This window comes from Protopterus annectens, chromosome 1.part0, assembly GCF_019279795.1.
Source record: "Protopterus annectens isolate FY-2018-M chromosome 1.part0, PAN1.0, whole genome shotgun sequence".
Taxonomy (NCBI): Eukaryota; Metazoa; Chordata; order Ceratodontiformes; family Protopteridae; genus Protopterus; species Protopterus annectens.
The window spans coordinates 1,822,916,544-1,822,933,047 of record NC_056725.1 but is presented as its reverse complement, the minus strand read 5'-3'; the positions used below and the strand labels follow the sequence as shown (position 1 = coordinate 1,822,933,047).

Genomic DNA, 16,504 nt, shown 5'->3' with positions numbered 1-16,504 from the left:
ACTAGAAAAGCCCCCTCTTTACATGCTTCAGCAATTTACTTTTCTTTGTTGACCAGGTTAGTCCCACTAAGCTAGTGGATTCTTTTCAGGAGAGACCTGAAGTGGTATTTATACTACTAGAGGAAATTTGGCCAGGTCATCAGGGAGCTTTCCCTGCTGCTTTTTGATAGGTGCCATGGGATCGTTTACATCCACCTGAGCTACCACCAGCTCAAGCAGATGAGTCCTCTGTTGAATGTCTCATCCAAAGGATGATGTTTGCCATGCAGTAATCCACAAGCAAGTGGAACAAAGTATCATTTGTTCCATTCAGTGCATCTTCCTTGTTTGCCGGCCCTTTCAACACCAGCAGAAACAGTTGTAGTGAAAAATAAGTTATGTTTAGTTCTTTATACCATGTGACATAATTCCCATTCACAGCTCCCCTCAAGCTGAGCTTTTTATATTGTCTTTCTGCCCTCTTCCCTCCAACCCTTTCATTAAATGTCATGTCATCCATTAGCCTTCTTTTGATGTGGGACTGTGTATTGCTGCACACAATTCTGTTCATTCTTTTCAGTCAGTATATATAAATTACTTCCAATATCCAGTAAGCCACAGATGATGATCTAGCTATTAAGTCCACCTCTGCCTTCTTCAGCAGACTTTGTAAAGTCCCCTGCAGTCTCACACTTAGAACTCTGCTCTTGCAAACACCTTCACAGCCACAGTAAGCACTTGAAACAGGCTAGATTTTTCACCTACTTCCACCTTTAGTAGCAGCAACGTCATTTATTTACCTATTATCTCTAGCAACAGCCCTGTCACTGCATTGGAAATCTCTAGCATACCCCTCCTACTAGCCCCTTTATGGCCATCTTGTAGTAATCCACAAGGAAAACGTCTGTCTACTTTTCTTGTTTCACATGCATATTTCTCCATAGTCACTGTAAGTCTACACATACACACCTAACCCACACAATCAGCCTGTCTTGACTTTTCCTCCTGGTTCTGTGCAGCCTCTCACTGTTCTTCCTTTTCTTTGTCTGTCTGTAAAACTCTTCCTTTTCATAAAATGAAGAAGAAGCTCTCTCAGCCTTTTTCCATTTCAGTGTTCTGACTCTATCCAGACTTATTTTGTTTGGTCATTTAACATCCACACTGATACATACCTAGCTTTTTTCTGTTTGAGCCCACTACTTTTTCCACTCCTGCCTGTTTTTGTTTACTATGCAGATGCTTCTCTGATTTTATATAGAGCTTGTAAGTCTGTCTCATCTGCCTTCCCTGGTTGTGTTAGGCCACTGAATCTGCCCCTAAATTCAACAAAGCAAATGAGTCTTACCTTTCCACATTTGCCCTTCCCTCACCATAGTGCTGTCCCTGTATGCTGCTTTGTCCATTGTAGCTCACTTCATCTCATCCTTCCAACCTCTTATTCTGTTTTCTGATCTGCTTTTACCATCTCCTTTAAGGTTGTCTGCTTCTTCCCAGTAATATCCACCCATTCTTTTGCCAGGCATACCTTTCAGCTTTCCCCACTTCATCACCTATTGATATGCATGATTGGGAGGCAGCTTTCTTTTATCTTGTCATTTTCCAGGTTTCTCATTTCCATTAAAAACTTGTCCAGCATTCTGGCATGTTTCCCTTTTGTCCCTAGAAATCATAAACAGTTCTATTCTTCTAGCATCCACAAGTTTCCTATTTCCATCCTAATAACCGTAGAGTTTCTGTTTGACATGAACATTCCTGCAGTTCAGTTCAGTCTATCAAATTCGGGATACACCAGCTCATTACAGTCTGATTCACACTGTCAGTGTACCAATCCATATGTATTAACTTCCACAACTTTTCATTGAACTTCTGCCATATTTGTCGATTCATCATTAAGCCTAAACGCCGACCTCTAAACTACTACATGCCTTTAGGTGTGTGCTGTTTCAGCATTCGTCTTCGATCCCTCCTTTGCTCACAAGATACCATATCCTCCACCTTGGCATACTCACTTTGTCATACTTTGCAGGTGCGCTCACACACACACACACACACACACACACACACACACACACACACACACACACACACACCTTACCTCCTTCTTTCACATACTTTCCAAAATTATGAAGCCCCTCTTCCTCAGCTTCAAGATTTCATTGCTCTTTAACTCCATTTCCTCTAGCATCGGTCACTCCTATCTAAAGTCCTTAGAATTCCTTCTTTGGATAGGGTTTGCAGAGCTCCCGCATTCAACATAGCAAATGTGAGTCCGTTGTTAACTGTCATTTATTTTCCTTCTGGGTAACATAGTATTAAAACCTGAAAGGGCGGAGCCGTGAAATGTGGGCCAGTTTATTCTGCAGCTTCTTCAACTGAGATGATTTTCAGTTTGATGTGATGTTCGTGTTTCACTGTTGCAGTCATTACACTTGGGGTTATCCTGCTGGCAGGCGACCCGTAGTCAGCCCGAGTTCCAAAGTCTTGGTCCAGCATAGGTTGCTGTCACCTCTTCCCTGACGTCAGTGTGCCAGGGGTATAAAAGTTGCAACCAACTCCATTTTCTTCAGTCTTTCTTGCCGTGCGGTGCCCGAAGCATAAGCAGTTTGCAAGTGCCAGTCGGCCGATTCCTGAGATTTTCAAAATTGAATTTCAGAGCCGAAGTCTTCAATAAAGCTAAGTACCCCGTTGGGGAAACTTTTTCTTCTCCAGACCGATGTCAGTAAAAGTTAATAATTGTATTTCTTGTGGGAAGCAAATACCTCATAAGGACTTTCACTCGTACTGCATTCCTTGCCTAGGCCCTGACCACGACGTCACTAGTTGTCGGTTTTGTGCTAGATTTAATAAACGCACTATTAAACGTCAGTTTGAGTTTGCTTTACATTATTTTGGATGAAGATTTAATTACATAATACCGTCGGAACAACCGACGACCGGAATGTATAAAAAGCGCAAAGACAAAGAAAAAGACAGGCATCCGAGGTCCAAAACAGACGACAAAGCCTCTTCTAGGCCAGTCGCCAGTTCTCAGTGAGGCGCTTTCGCAGCCTCTGACACCCGCTACCTCAGAGCCACAGGCCGCTACCGACAGCCACGTGGAAACACCGAGGCCTGTGGAAACTCAAGGTATTGGGCCTACGGAAAATATACCCTCAGATGGGTCCGGAGCCGCTGAGCAGGCACCGGCTTCTGAGGGTGTTTTCAGACTTTTACAGCTTACAATTAAAGCTACTACAGCAGCAAAGGCAAAGACAAAAACACCATTAAAGACACAGAAACAAGTGCAGCATTCTCCAGAACAGTCATCCATGCCTAAGAAACAGATGCTTAAAATGGCCAAAGACCTTATTACTTTAATCAGGGGCTCTCATCCCCCTCCTGACAAAAGGCCTAGGCAAGACACTGATTATGACTCTCCTGAACAGGTTTCCATTTCTTCTGATTCTTCTTCTGACCAGGGCTATTCTCTCCCTCCCTATGATTACTCTGATGCTGAAGAGTCCATTCCTTCAGCCTCACCGCCTGAGGATTACTCTTTTGGGGAAACTCTGCACACCATGAGGGAGCATTTCCATTGGGAGAGCAAGGATTACTCAGAATCCAAGAAAAGGCACAGAGATTTCCTTCTATTGCCTCAGCACAGGCCCTTGGCTATCCCTCCTGTGCTTGATATTGTTTTTTCTGAATCCAGTCTGTCTCCATATTCTTTATCCCCTGCACCAGTAAAGCCAGGCAGGTACTACAGGGTCTCTGACTCTCATAAATTTCTTTACAAAAACCCCACTGCGGACCCAGAAACTATTTCTCAAGGTCCAAAAGGGGTTAAAGCTTTCACGGCCAAAAATCCTGTCCCCTCAGATAGGGATTCCAGAGCTCTGGACAGATGGGGGAAAAAAGTTTACACTTCTGCTACTTTAGCTGTAAGAGCTTTAAACTGTCAGTTTCACATGCTTAAATATCAGCAGTATCTCATGTCATTGTTAAAGCAGAAAATTGTTACAAATATAGAAGGTCCTGACTGTAAAGAAATGCAGGATTTATTGCATGCAGTTGAACAAGTGGGAAAGCATACTCTGCAATGTGGTTTTGATTCATTAGAGGCTTCTTGTAGAGCCGCAGTTACAGGCTCAGTTATTCGAAGACTTGCTTGGTTGAAAGAACAGAGTTTACCTGACCATGTTAAAATGAAATTATTGGATGCTCCACTACAGCATGTTACTTTGTTTGGTGTTAAGGCAGAAGAGGTTTTAAAGAAAATGGAGGATAAAGCAAAGTCAATGCAAACTGTGAAAGATTTCTTACAGGTTCAGCCACCTAGATTTAGCAGGAACTGTCCTTCAAAAAATTGGTCCTTTCCAGTGTCAGACAGGCCACAGAGAGGCAGATACAGATGCCCAAGAGGCCGTCAGGCGGTCCCGCAGTCGGCCAGAGTTCCAAAGGCTTGGTCTAGCTTTGGTGCTGTCACGTCTTCCCTGATGTCAGTGCGCCAGGGGTATACAAGATGCATCCAACGCCATTTTCTTCAGTCTTTCTTGCCGCGCGGGGCCCGAAGCAGAAGCAGTTCGCAAGTGCCGGTCGGCTGACTCCTGAGATTTTCGAAGTCGAATTTCAGATCCGAAGTCTTCAGTAAAGCTAAGTACCCCATTGGGGAAACTTTTTTCTTGCCTCAGACTGATGTCAGAAAAAGTTAATAATTGTATTTCTTGTGGAAAGCAAATACCTCATAAGGACTTCCACTCTTACTGTATTCCATGCCTAGGCCCTGATCACGACGTCACTAGTTGTCGGTTTTGTGCTAGATTTAACAAACATACTATTAAAAGACGTTTTGAATTTGCATTTCACTACTTTGGCCGAAGGTTCAATTATACAATGCCGTCGGATCAACCGACGACTGCAATACCGATGAAATGCAAGGATAAGGATAAAGACAGACATCCGAGGTCCAAAACCGACAAAGCCTCTTCTAGGCCAGTCGCCGGTTCTCAGCGAGGTGCTTTCGCAGCCCCTGACACCCGCTATCTCAGAGCCACAGGCCGCCTCCGACTCCCACGTGGAGACAACTAGGCCTCTGGATACTCAAGGTACTGGGCCTACGGAAACTAATCCCTCAGATGGGTCCAGAGCCGCTGAGCAGGCATTGGCTTCTGAGGGTGTTTTCAGACCTTCTCAACTTACCATTAAAACTACAGCCAAGACAAAAGTACCACTAAAGACAAAGAAACAAGTACAGCATTCTCCTGGACAAGCCTCCATGCCTAAGAAACAGATGCTTAAAATGGCGAAAGACCTCATTACTTTAATCAGGGGTTCCCATCCCCCTCCTGAGAAAAGGCCTAGGCAGGATACAGACTATGATTCCTCTGATCAGGTTTCCATTTCCTCTGATTCCTCTTCAGACCAGGGGTACTCTCTACCCCCCTATGAGGACTCTGATGCTGAAGAATCTATCCCTTCAGTCTCTCCTCCTGAGGATTATTCTTTTGGGGAAACTTTACATACCATGAGGGAGCATTTCCATTGGGAAAGTCAGGATTACTCAGAATTTAAGAAAAGGTTCAAAGATTTCCTTCTATTGCCTCAGCACAGGCCCCTGGCTATTCCGACTGTGCTAGATATTGTGGATGATGTGTTCTCTGAATCTAGCTTATCTCCTGATTCCTTGCCCCCTGCACCAGCCAAGCCAGATAGGTACTACAGAGTCCCTGACTCTCACAAGTTTCTTTATAAAAACCCTTCTGCAGATCCAGAAACCATTTCCCAGGGTCCAAAAAGGGTTAAGGCTTCCATTGCAAAAAGTCCAGTACCCTCTGACAGAGATTCCAGAGCTTTGGATAGATGGGGGAAGAAAGTATACACATCTGCAACTTTAGCAGTAAGAGCTTTAAATTGCCAGTTTCACATGCTTAAGTACCAACAATATTTAATGGCTCAGTTAAAACAGAAAATGCTTGCAAGCTCAGAAGCTCCTGATTGTAAAGAAATGCAGGATTTATTGCATGCAGTTGAACAGGTGGGAAAACATACTCTGCAATGTGGTTTTGATTCTCTAGAGGCCTCTTGTAGAGCCGCAGTTACAGGTTCAGTGATTCGAAGGCATGCCTGGTTAAAAAAAAAACAGATTTTACCTGATCATGTTAAGGCAAAACTATTGGATGCTCCTTTACAGCATGATACCTTGTTTGGTGTTAAGGCAGAAGAAGTGTTAAAGAAAATGGAGGATAAAGCTAAATCTATGCAAACGGTCAATGATTTCTTACAGGTACAGCCACCTCGATTTAGCAGAAATTGGCCTACAAAAAATTGGTCCTTTCCAGTGTCAGACAGACCACAGAGAGGCAGATCTCAACCCCAAAGCTCAAACAAACAACGACAGTGGGGCACCTCAACCCCAAAAGGAGGTGAGGACAAGTCTCAACCTTACAGGAAACCGTCACAATGACTTCCCCCTTCGTACGCCAAGCACTTCCCTTTTGGAAGCCCCCCTGGGGGGAAAACTAGCACTTTTTTCTCAAAACTGGCAAACAATCACCCAAGACAAATGGGTTCTAAATATTGTCTCTCAAGGTTACAGGTTCCACTTTCATACTTCACCAAGGCTAAAAAGTATGCCAGACCTGCCACAAAATCAATGGGCAGAGGCACAGAAACAAATTCCAGCCCTCATGGACATGAGAGCTATTCAAAAAGTACCACAGCAGAAACAAGGACAAGGATTTTACTCGAGACTCTTCCTGGTCCCCAGAAAGAACAAGGCCTGGAGGCCCATATTAGACCTTTCAATTCTAAATACTTACCTGGATATTCCAAAATTCAAAATGTTGACATTACAGCAGCTTCTACCCATGCTGGGCAAGAAGACTTGGCTTGTTACTCTGGACCTCAAAGAGGCATACCTGCATGTCCCTGTCAGACAAAATTGCAGAAAATACCTCCGATTCAAAGCTGGTACAATGCACTACCAATTCTCTGCACTGCCCTTTGGCTTATCTACTGTGCCCAGGGTCTTCACAAAGTGCCTGGCACCAGTAATTGCATTTTGCAGACAAAAAGGAATTCAAATATATCCATACCTGGACGACTGCCTCATTCAAGCAGAGACCAAGGACATTCTTGTACAGCATCTGGCGTTTGTAAAAAGTTGCTAACTTCTCTAGGGTACACAGTAAACGAAAAGAAGTCAAAACTAGTACCCTCACAACAGATTACATTCCTGGGTGCCAGCTTAAATACAACGGCCCAGATGGCTTACCTCACGCCAGACAAGCAGATTCAACTAACTCAGTATTTTCAACTACTGGCAAAAAAGTCCCATCTCCCTGCAAGAAAAATTCTGCAGGCCCTGGGATTCATGGCATCATGCATACTACTAATACCATATGCTAGACTGCATATGAGGAAACTACAATGGTACCTAAAAAGTGTTTGGACTCAGCACTCTCACAGCTTAGAAGCAGTAATACAACTGATTCCCTGCCTACAACAGGAGTTTCGATGGTGGGCATAGACATGTCACCTAAACAAGGGTCAGCCTTTCACCCTATCCACAGCCAGGCAGACTCTCACAACAGATGCTTCGGATTACGCCTGGGGAGCACACATGGCAGGAAAATGCATTTAGGGCAAGTGGACCACAGACCAGATGCATCTTCACATCAATCAAAAAGAGATGTTGGCTGTGCAAAATGCCCTAACAGCTTTCAAGGACCTTCTGCATCTAGGACAATTATTACTAAAGACAGACAACACCACAGTAATGTGGTACATAAACAAGCAAGGGGGCACTCATTCTTGCCCCCTATGCAGGCAAGCCATGACCTTGTGGAACACAGCTCTAACGTACCAAGTTCACCTGCAAGCACAATTCCTGCCAGGAAAGAAAAATACTCTGGCAGACAATCTAAGCAGAAATATCATGGACCCTCACGAATGGAAATTGAATCCACAAATCTTCAGCATGGTAACGCAAAAATGGGGATGCCCAGACATAGATCTTTTTGCCTCCCCACTGAATTGCCAACTACAAAAATTCTGCACAAGGACTTATCACAAACAAGCATGGAAAGTGGATGCTCTTTTGTTCAGCTGAAGAACCTACAAGTTTATGCCTTCCTGCCTCTGCCTCTCCTTTCAAAGGTACTCCTGAAAGCCAGATAAGAGAAACCACAGATGATCCTGATTGCTCCAGACTGGCCACATCAGCACTGGTACCCTATCTTAAGGAACCTAGCACAAGGCCCACCATGGATTTTGCCTCAAATTCCACACCTTCTGACTCAACAAAACAATCAGATCCTGCACGGTCAGCTCAAAACCCTAAACCTGGCTGCATGGCAGATTTATTAGTCACACAGGCAACATCTCTGTCTAAAGTGGTTATGGATGTCCTTTTGGATGCCAGGAGGCCTAGCACCAGGAAAGCTTACTCAGAAAAATGGAAGAGATTCTGCGCCTGGAACCAGGCTCAAAGCCTAGATCCTCTTGTTCCAAACATTCCTCAGATTTTACAATACTTAACTGAGATTCTGGACAGAGGCCTATCCTTCTCATCAATTAAGATCCACGCCTCTGCCATTTCAGCACATTATAACACGGATCCTCCTTTATTCTCTCATCCCTTGCTAAAGCAGTACCTCAGAGGGGCTAAAAACATAAGACCGCCCCGGAGAGCACCAACACCAACCTGGGACCTCAATTTTGTTTTGGAAAAGCTGACCCTGCCACCTTTTGAGCCAGCCAATACAGCCGATCTAAAATTTTTATCATGGAAAACAGCTCTGCTCCTGGCAGTAACTTCAGCATGAAGAGTGTCAGAGCTACAGGCATTAATGGCAGTGGAACCTTTTATAATTTTTCATCAGGACAGGGTTTCTTTAAGGACAAACCCTACTTTTATGCCAAAGGTGGTATCTAGTGTGGCTCTTAACCAAACCATCCATTTGCCAACTTTTTATCCAAACCCCCAGAATAAAGGGGAGAAACTTCTGCATTCTTTGGACATACACAGGCAGCTACGCTTCTACTTGGACAAAAAGGCTATCAGAAAAACTGAGCAATTGTTTGTAGCATATGCTGCAGGATCACAGGGCAAGGCTATCTCAAAGCAGACTATATCCAAATGGATAGGACACTGTATTCGTTACTGCTACACACAGCATGGGAAATCAGTCCCAAATAGCATTAGGCCACATTCCATCAGGGCTACAGCCACTTCAGCGGCCTTTCCTCAGTGGAGTACCTACCAAGGAAATTTTGGAGGCTGCAACTTGGAGTTCAGTGCACACCTTTACCAAGCATTACCACCTGCCTCTTTACTCTAAATCCAGAGCAGGATTTGCCACTGCAGTTATGCAGGGTTTCATAGCCAATCCTAATTCTTTATAGACCAGCCACCCAACCTTAGCTTTGGGATTCTATCCAAGTGTGATGACTGCAGCAGTGTAACACGATGAACATAGTACAGTTTTGTACCTACCATAAATGTAGATGTTCGAGTGTTCACACTGCTGCAGTCCAGGTTACCCTCCCTCCATCCCCTCTGAACTAGCTGGCCTTGTCTATACCTTTCTATCCTATACAACCTTTGTGGTGTATTTTCTTGTGACTGAAGGTATTGTTTTTATTTTATATGTTTTGCCTACCTACTTGGGGGCACCTGACATCTGGGGCAAGAAAAAACTGAAGAAAATGGCGTTGGATGCATCTTATATACCCCTGGCGTACTGACGTCAGGGAAGAAGCGACAGCACCGACGCCGGACCAAGACTTTGGAACTCTGGCCAACTGCGGGACCGCCTGACGGCAGGATAACCCAAGTGTGATGACTGCAGCAGTGTGAACACTCGAACATCTACATTTATGGTAGGTACAAAACTGTACTATCTCAGCCCCAAGGCTCCTACAGACCTAAACAATGGGGTGCTTCGGCCCCCAAAGGAGGAGAAAACAAATCACAACCTTATAGGAAACAGTCACAATGACTTCCCTCTGCAAATGCCAAGCTCTTACCAGTTGACAGCACCCCTAGGGGGAAAGCTAGCACTTTTCTCAAAAAATTGGCACATGATCACCCAAGACCAATGGGTGTTGAATATAGTTTCTCAACGGTACAGGTTTCACGCTTCCAAAACCAAAAGGTATGCCAGACCTGCCACAAAACCAATGGGCAGAGGCACAAAAACAAATTGCAGCTCTTATGGGTATGGGAGCTATTCAAAATGTTCCACAAGAAGAACAGGGCCAAGGATTTTACTCATGAATTTTCCCAGTACCCAGAAAGGACAAAGCATGGAGACCAATACTGGACCTGTCAATCCTAAGTACTTTCCTGGATGTTCCAAAATTCAAAATGTTAACACTGCAACAACTCTTGCCCATGCTGGGCAAAGAGGCTTGGCTAGTTACTTTGGATCTCAAGGAGGCATACCTGCACATCCCAGTCAGACAGTTGTGCAGAAGATACCTCAGATTTATAGCAGGCTCAATGCATTATCAATTCTCTGCACTGTCCTTTGGTTTATCTACTGCACCCAGGGTCTTCACAAAATGCTGGCACCAGTAATTGCATTTTGCAGGCAAAAAGGAATTCAGATATATCCCTACTTGGACGACTGCCTTATTCAAGCAGAGAGCAAGGACATTCTTCTAAAGCACCTGGAGTTTGTAAAAAGATTACTAATTTGCCTAGGGTACACAGTAAATGAAAAGAAATCAAAACTAGTGCCCTCTCAAGAGATAATATTCCTCGGTGCAAGTTTAAATACAACTACCCAGATGGCTTATCTCACGCCAGACAAACAAAGGCAACTGACTCATTACTTTCAAATGAGGGCAACAAAGACCCAGCTCCCTGCAAGAAAAAATCTGCAGGCCCTGGGTTTCATGGCATCTTGCATTCTACTAATTCCATATGCTAAACTGCATATGAGGAAATTACAATGGTATCTAAAAAGTGTTTGGACTCAGCATTGTCACAGCCTAGAGACAATCATAACCTTGATTCCCTGCCTACAACAGGAGTTTCGATGATGGGTCCCAGGCCTGTCACCACACCAAGGGACAGCCTTTCACCTTACCTACAGCCAGGCAAACAGTAACAATGGATGCATCGGATTACGCCTGGGGATCACATATGGCAGGAAAATGTATACAGGGCACATGGCCCAAGGAACAAATGCATCTTCACATCAATCAAAAAGAGATGCTAGCTGTACAGAATGCCCTGACAGCCTTCAAGGACTTAATACATACAGGACAATTAATAATAAAGACAGAAAATACCACAGTTATGTGGTACATAAACAAGCAAGGGGGCACACATTCCTACCCCCTATGCAGACAAGCCATGACTTTGTGGAACACAGCACTGACTTACCAGGTACATCTGCAAGCACAATTCTTGCCAGGAAAAAAAAATACACTGGCAGACGAACTAAGCAGAAATCTCATGGATCCTCACGAATGGAAGCTAAATCCACAAGTGTTCAACATGATAACAAGGGAATGGGGACACCCAGACATAGATCTATTTGCCTCCCCTCACAATTGCCAATTACAAAAATTTTGCACAAGGACTTATCACTCTCAAGCATGGAAAGTGGATGCTCTATCTTTCAACTGGAAAAACCTGACAGTCTATGCCTTCCCTCCGATGCCTCTTACCAAGGTGCTTCTAAAAGTTAGACAAGAGAGGCCAAAAATTATCCTGATTGCACCAGACTGGCCACGCCAGCACTGGTACCCAATCCTAAAGATTTTGTCCCAAGGCCTGCCTTGGCCTCTACCTCAAATCCCTCATCTTCAAAACAATCAGATTCTGCATAGTCAACTCAGAACCTTAAACCTGGCAGCATGGCAGATAATGTAGCCACTCAGACTGCACCTCTCTCTAAAGTTGTTATGGATGTAATTTTGGAAGCCGGGAGACCCAGCACTAGGAAATCTTATGCGGAAAAATGGAAGAGATTTTGTGCTTGGAACCAGGCACAAGGGCTCGACCCACTGGTCCCTAATATGCCTCAGATTTTACAATACCTCACTGAGATGTTGGACAAAGGCCTATCTTTTTCTTCTATTAAAATCCATGCCTCTGCCATTTCAGCTCATTACAATACGGATCCTCCTATTTTTTCACATCCTGTACTACGACAGTACCTCAGAGAGGCAAAGAATATAAGACCCCCTAGGAGAGCACCAGTACCTACTTGGGACCTCAATTTTGTTTTAGAAAAACTGACACTGCCTCCTTTTGAACCAGCCAGCACAACTGATCTAAAATTCTTGTCACGGAAAACTGCTCTGCTCCTAGCAATAACTTCAGCAAGAAGAGTTTCAGAGTTACAGGCATTGATGGCTGTGCAACCTTTCCTCATTTTTCACCAGGACAGGGTTTCTCTAAGGACGAACCCAACATTCATGCCAAAAGTGGTCTCCAATGTGGCCTTAAACCAAACTGTTCATTTGCCTACTTTCTACCCAAATCCCCAGAATAAAGGGGAAAGACTTCTGCACTCTTTGGATATACACAGGCAGCTACGATTTTACTTAGACAAAACAAAAGCTTTCAGGAAAACTGAGCAACTGTTTGTAGCATATGCTGCAGGATCACAAGGAAAACCTATTACAAAGCCGACAATTTCCAAATGGATAGGGCACTGCATCCGCTTCTGTTATGCACAACATGGCAAATCTGTGCCTAAGGGCATTAGGCCTCATTCTACCAGAGCAGCAGCCATTTCAGCAGCTTTCCTCAGTGGGGTACCAACCAAAGACATATTAGAAGCTGCAACCTGGAGCTCAGTGCATACTTTTACCAAGCATTACCACCTTGCTCTCTACTCTAAGTCCAGAGCAGGCTTTGCCACTGCAGTCCTGCAGGGCTTGTTAGCCTCGCCAAATCCAATCTAGACCCAGCCACCCTACCTCAGCTTTGGGATTCTGCCCAAGTGTAATGACTGCAACAGTGAAACACGATGAACATAGTAAAGTTGTGTACCTACCATAAATGTAGATGTTAGTGTATTCACTGTTGCAGTCCTGGTTACCCACCCACCATCTTTGCTGGGACTATTCTGTACTTCTCAACTCTGTACAACCTATGTGGTTTATTTGCTTTTAGAAGAGGAAAATGTTTTTACTGACATATGCATGGTGCCTTCATATCTGGGGGCACCTGACATCTGGGGCAAGAAAAACTGAAGAAAATGGCGTCGATTGCAACTTTTATACCCCTGGCGCACTGACGTCAGGGAAGAGGCGACAGCAACCAACGCCGGACCAAGACTTTGGAACTCGGGCCGATTACATGTCGCCTGCCAGCAGGATAACCCCAAGTGTAATGACTGCGAATACATTCGAACATCTACATTTATGTTGGGTACACAACTGTACTTTTTAGTCTACTTGTTGACTTTAGTTGCATATCAAGAACTTATCTTACATTTTAGATTACTTTCTTTTTTTTTTTTGTCCAGGCTTCTTGCACTGACTATTGCACTATGTCTTCCTCGGCTTCTTTTGAACTCATTCTTTGCCATGGGCAAGAACCCTATAGTATTTATTTTCAGAGGTAAGCATCAAGCTAACCTGGTATTGGATTTGTGTGCTGGGATACCAAGATACTGTTCAGCTCTCACCTCCCCTGTACATGTCCAGTTATGCCTGGAAGGTTGGTGTGCTTTGAATCCTTGCTGTGTTTATCTATGCCTCTGCATGCAGTATAGTCATGCACCCATCACTATGTGAGTAGAGCTCTCTACTGAGATTTCAGCCATGGAGGGTATACAAGAGTGCACTCTGCTCATACACGCTGTTCTCCCCCATGTCATGTCCAACAGCTGCCAAGCCTTTGTTTAACCTTGGGTCATATGTGCTGTAGTCAGGACACACACACACTGTGCCAAGGAGTTGGCTTTAAAACTCATGGAGCCACAACAGACTAGTGTGAGGTATTATTTCCTTGAATGTGAGATTTTAGACCTTGAAGTATGTTTGTGTTTTACATGATGGTGTATTGTTTTAGCTGATCACTGTCGCAAAGTAAAATTCTTTTTAATGCTAGCCTGGTTTGCTTTTTGTTGATGATTACTGGAAGGCTATCATAGCATCTGTAGCCACTAACTGTCTTTTGTTTGTACAGACGAAATACATGAAGCAAAATCCGGAACTGCCACTCCACGTAGATCTGGTTCTATTGGTAACTATCGATCCTATCAGAAGAATGAATCTGATTCTGACTTGCAAGGACGGTCATCTGATGGGTCTTTGACCTCATCTTTAACTTCCTCATTTGACTCTTCCACATCAGACCCACCTCCAAGGCCTGGCAGCCACACAATTGAGTTCTTTGAAATGTGTGCAAATTTAATTAAAATACTTGCACGATAATTTTTTGCCTGATTTGTATACTGTACAAGCAATAAGCATACAAGAAGTCTCAGCCTAGATCTTCCTCTTTTAATTAAAATGCATAAAAAACAGTGAGGCATGGAAAACGGCCATAGCATGCAAGTTAATTTGTTGAACTGGAGAGGTCTTATTTAATAATCCAGTTATATAATGATCCTTTATTGCGATTATTATTTAACCATGTACTGTTGTAAATAGAGCTCTTCATTTCATCCAAGCTGAATTGGTCTAAGTGGACTGGATTTATCATACTAAGTGCATTTGTATGTATACCAGCCTCTGTAAACATTTATTTGACATCCTTTTCAGTATCTGTAGTATGTGGGCTACAATGTACAAAAGGGAACACATTATCAAGCAATTTAAAACTGTTTTGTACAGTTGTCATATTTTAGGGTATGTTGTCATATCTAAAAGTTAAAAAAAAATAATTTTTGAGCATTTTTTTTAAAATGAAAATCTGGTTGACTCATTCCATTGCCTTATGTTAAATGGCTTAATGCACAGAAGCACAGCTTTCATCCAACAGTTATTTTGTTTTGTATTTTGTACTGTATGCCTTCCTATTTTAAGTAACCACAGTAGGTTACATTTTATAATATGCCATGTAAATATGAACAGCACTTTTACTGCAATGTCAAATCTGTATTTTCATAACTTAATATAGGTTAATATTCTGTTTTTAATTGACATTATTGCTGCTAATATCATTTTGGTTTGAACTGAGACTTTTGTAAGTTAAGTTTAATCAGTAATTGTATGTTGCAGCTATGAACCAAGTGTATGTAAACCCTGCCTGTTTTAATGTACTGATATGGCATAGTACTGGTTTTATATCATAGATTTTTTTTAAGATTGCCATTTAGAAAAATTTTATTCAAATTCATCTTGGAATAATTGTGTTCTAGTTTATCTTACCTACGGCATTGCACTTTTCTCCTTAAAACTTGGTAAAAGTGTTTTGCCTGCCATTATTTTTTGCCTTTTTCTATAAACAGGGGTAAAAGTTTTTAATCTCAAACTGTCCACCTAATAACATTTGAGTAAACAAAACTTGTTAATCCAGCAATGTTTTTAAAAGTGGCTGGTCAGCACACTTGCAGCCGTTGCACAATATGATTTTAGCATGCAGCATGTTAAGTTCATCAAACTGCTGCACTTGTTGAATCTTCTGATCCATTTTGCATGTTTGCACTTCACAAATATGTTACCAGTGGTAAACTTGATGAAAAATGTAATAGTGTGCAGTTTATTCTTTGAGCTTGTAAAAGAATTAATACTATTGCAGCAGTAGTACAGTGCCAAAGGCTGTGAACAGTAAACATGTGCAGAAGACTACATGGTACCAGGCCATATTCTGGTAATCTTTTTTTTTTTTTTTTTTCTGAATTGGGATATGGGTATGAGGTTAGCCAGGCTAGTGTCATTTCTGTCAATAGTGCTTTCCTGAAAGGAATGAAAAGATGCAGTAATAAGTATCTAGAAGAAGCATGATTAGATGGGCAGAGCAACTGTAGGAATATTGAGTCATCATGTGTTAAGATATTGGGACCAGTCTTCTATATGAGGTGACTATTTGTTTTGCTAACCAGAAAAGAAGCGTTGTTTTGTAGGATTATAGTTGGAAGCATGGGCTTGGCATAAAAAATCAGTTTGCTCTGTGTAACCCCATGTCTATAATTCATATTGAATGGTAGCAGACTTGAACTTTCAGTTATGTTCCTCTTTGGGCCGGCATTATTTAAGCCAGACTTAGCACTGCAGTGTGCTTTAATTTTTCTGATGTATAAAAAGCAATAATAAAAACAGAGAGAGAAAATTTGTGTGAATTATTTTTAGAGATTGTACCATATTAGTCTTCCATTTAGTTACATTATCATAGTTATAATGCTGGAAAGCGTAGGCCTAATTTATTTGAAACCATTCAGTTATTTGAAAAATGAGGTAAAAAAAAAACCTTTTAATTTGTGAAGTATCATTGCAGCTGTGAATGTAATTCACTCTGAGATCCTTTCATGCTATAGTGTGCTGTTGTTAGGTAATGAAATTTCATTTTGCTCAAGCCTGACCGTGCTTTTTTATACTATTCCAAATGGTGGCTGGCATATACAGTATAACC

At 42.7% G+C, this 16,504-nt stretch overlaps 1 protein-coding gene across 1 annotated transcript in view; it reads left to right on the top strand.

The window, feature by feature from the left end:
* Positions 1-16,204, top strand: part of PRKAA1 (protein kinase AMP-activated catalytic subunit alpha 1) — a 760,209-nt gene extending 744,005 nt beyond the window's left edge. Inside the window, exon 7 of the mRNA XM_044069766.1 lies at positions 14,117-16,204. Within this exon, the coding sequence (XP_043925701.1) occupies positions 14,117-14,364 (248 nt within the window). The 3' untranslated portion in view covers positions 14,365-16,204. The remainder of the gene's footprint in view (positions 1-14,116) is intronic.
* Positions 16,205-16,504: the final 300 nt, after the last annotated feature.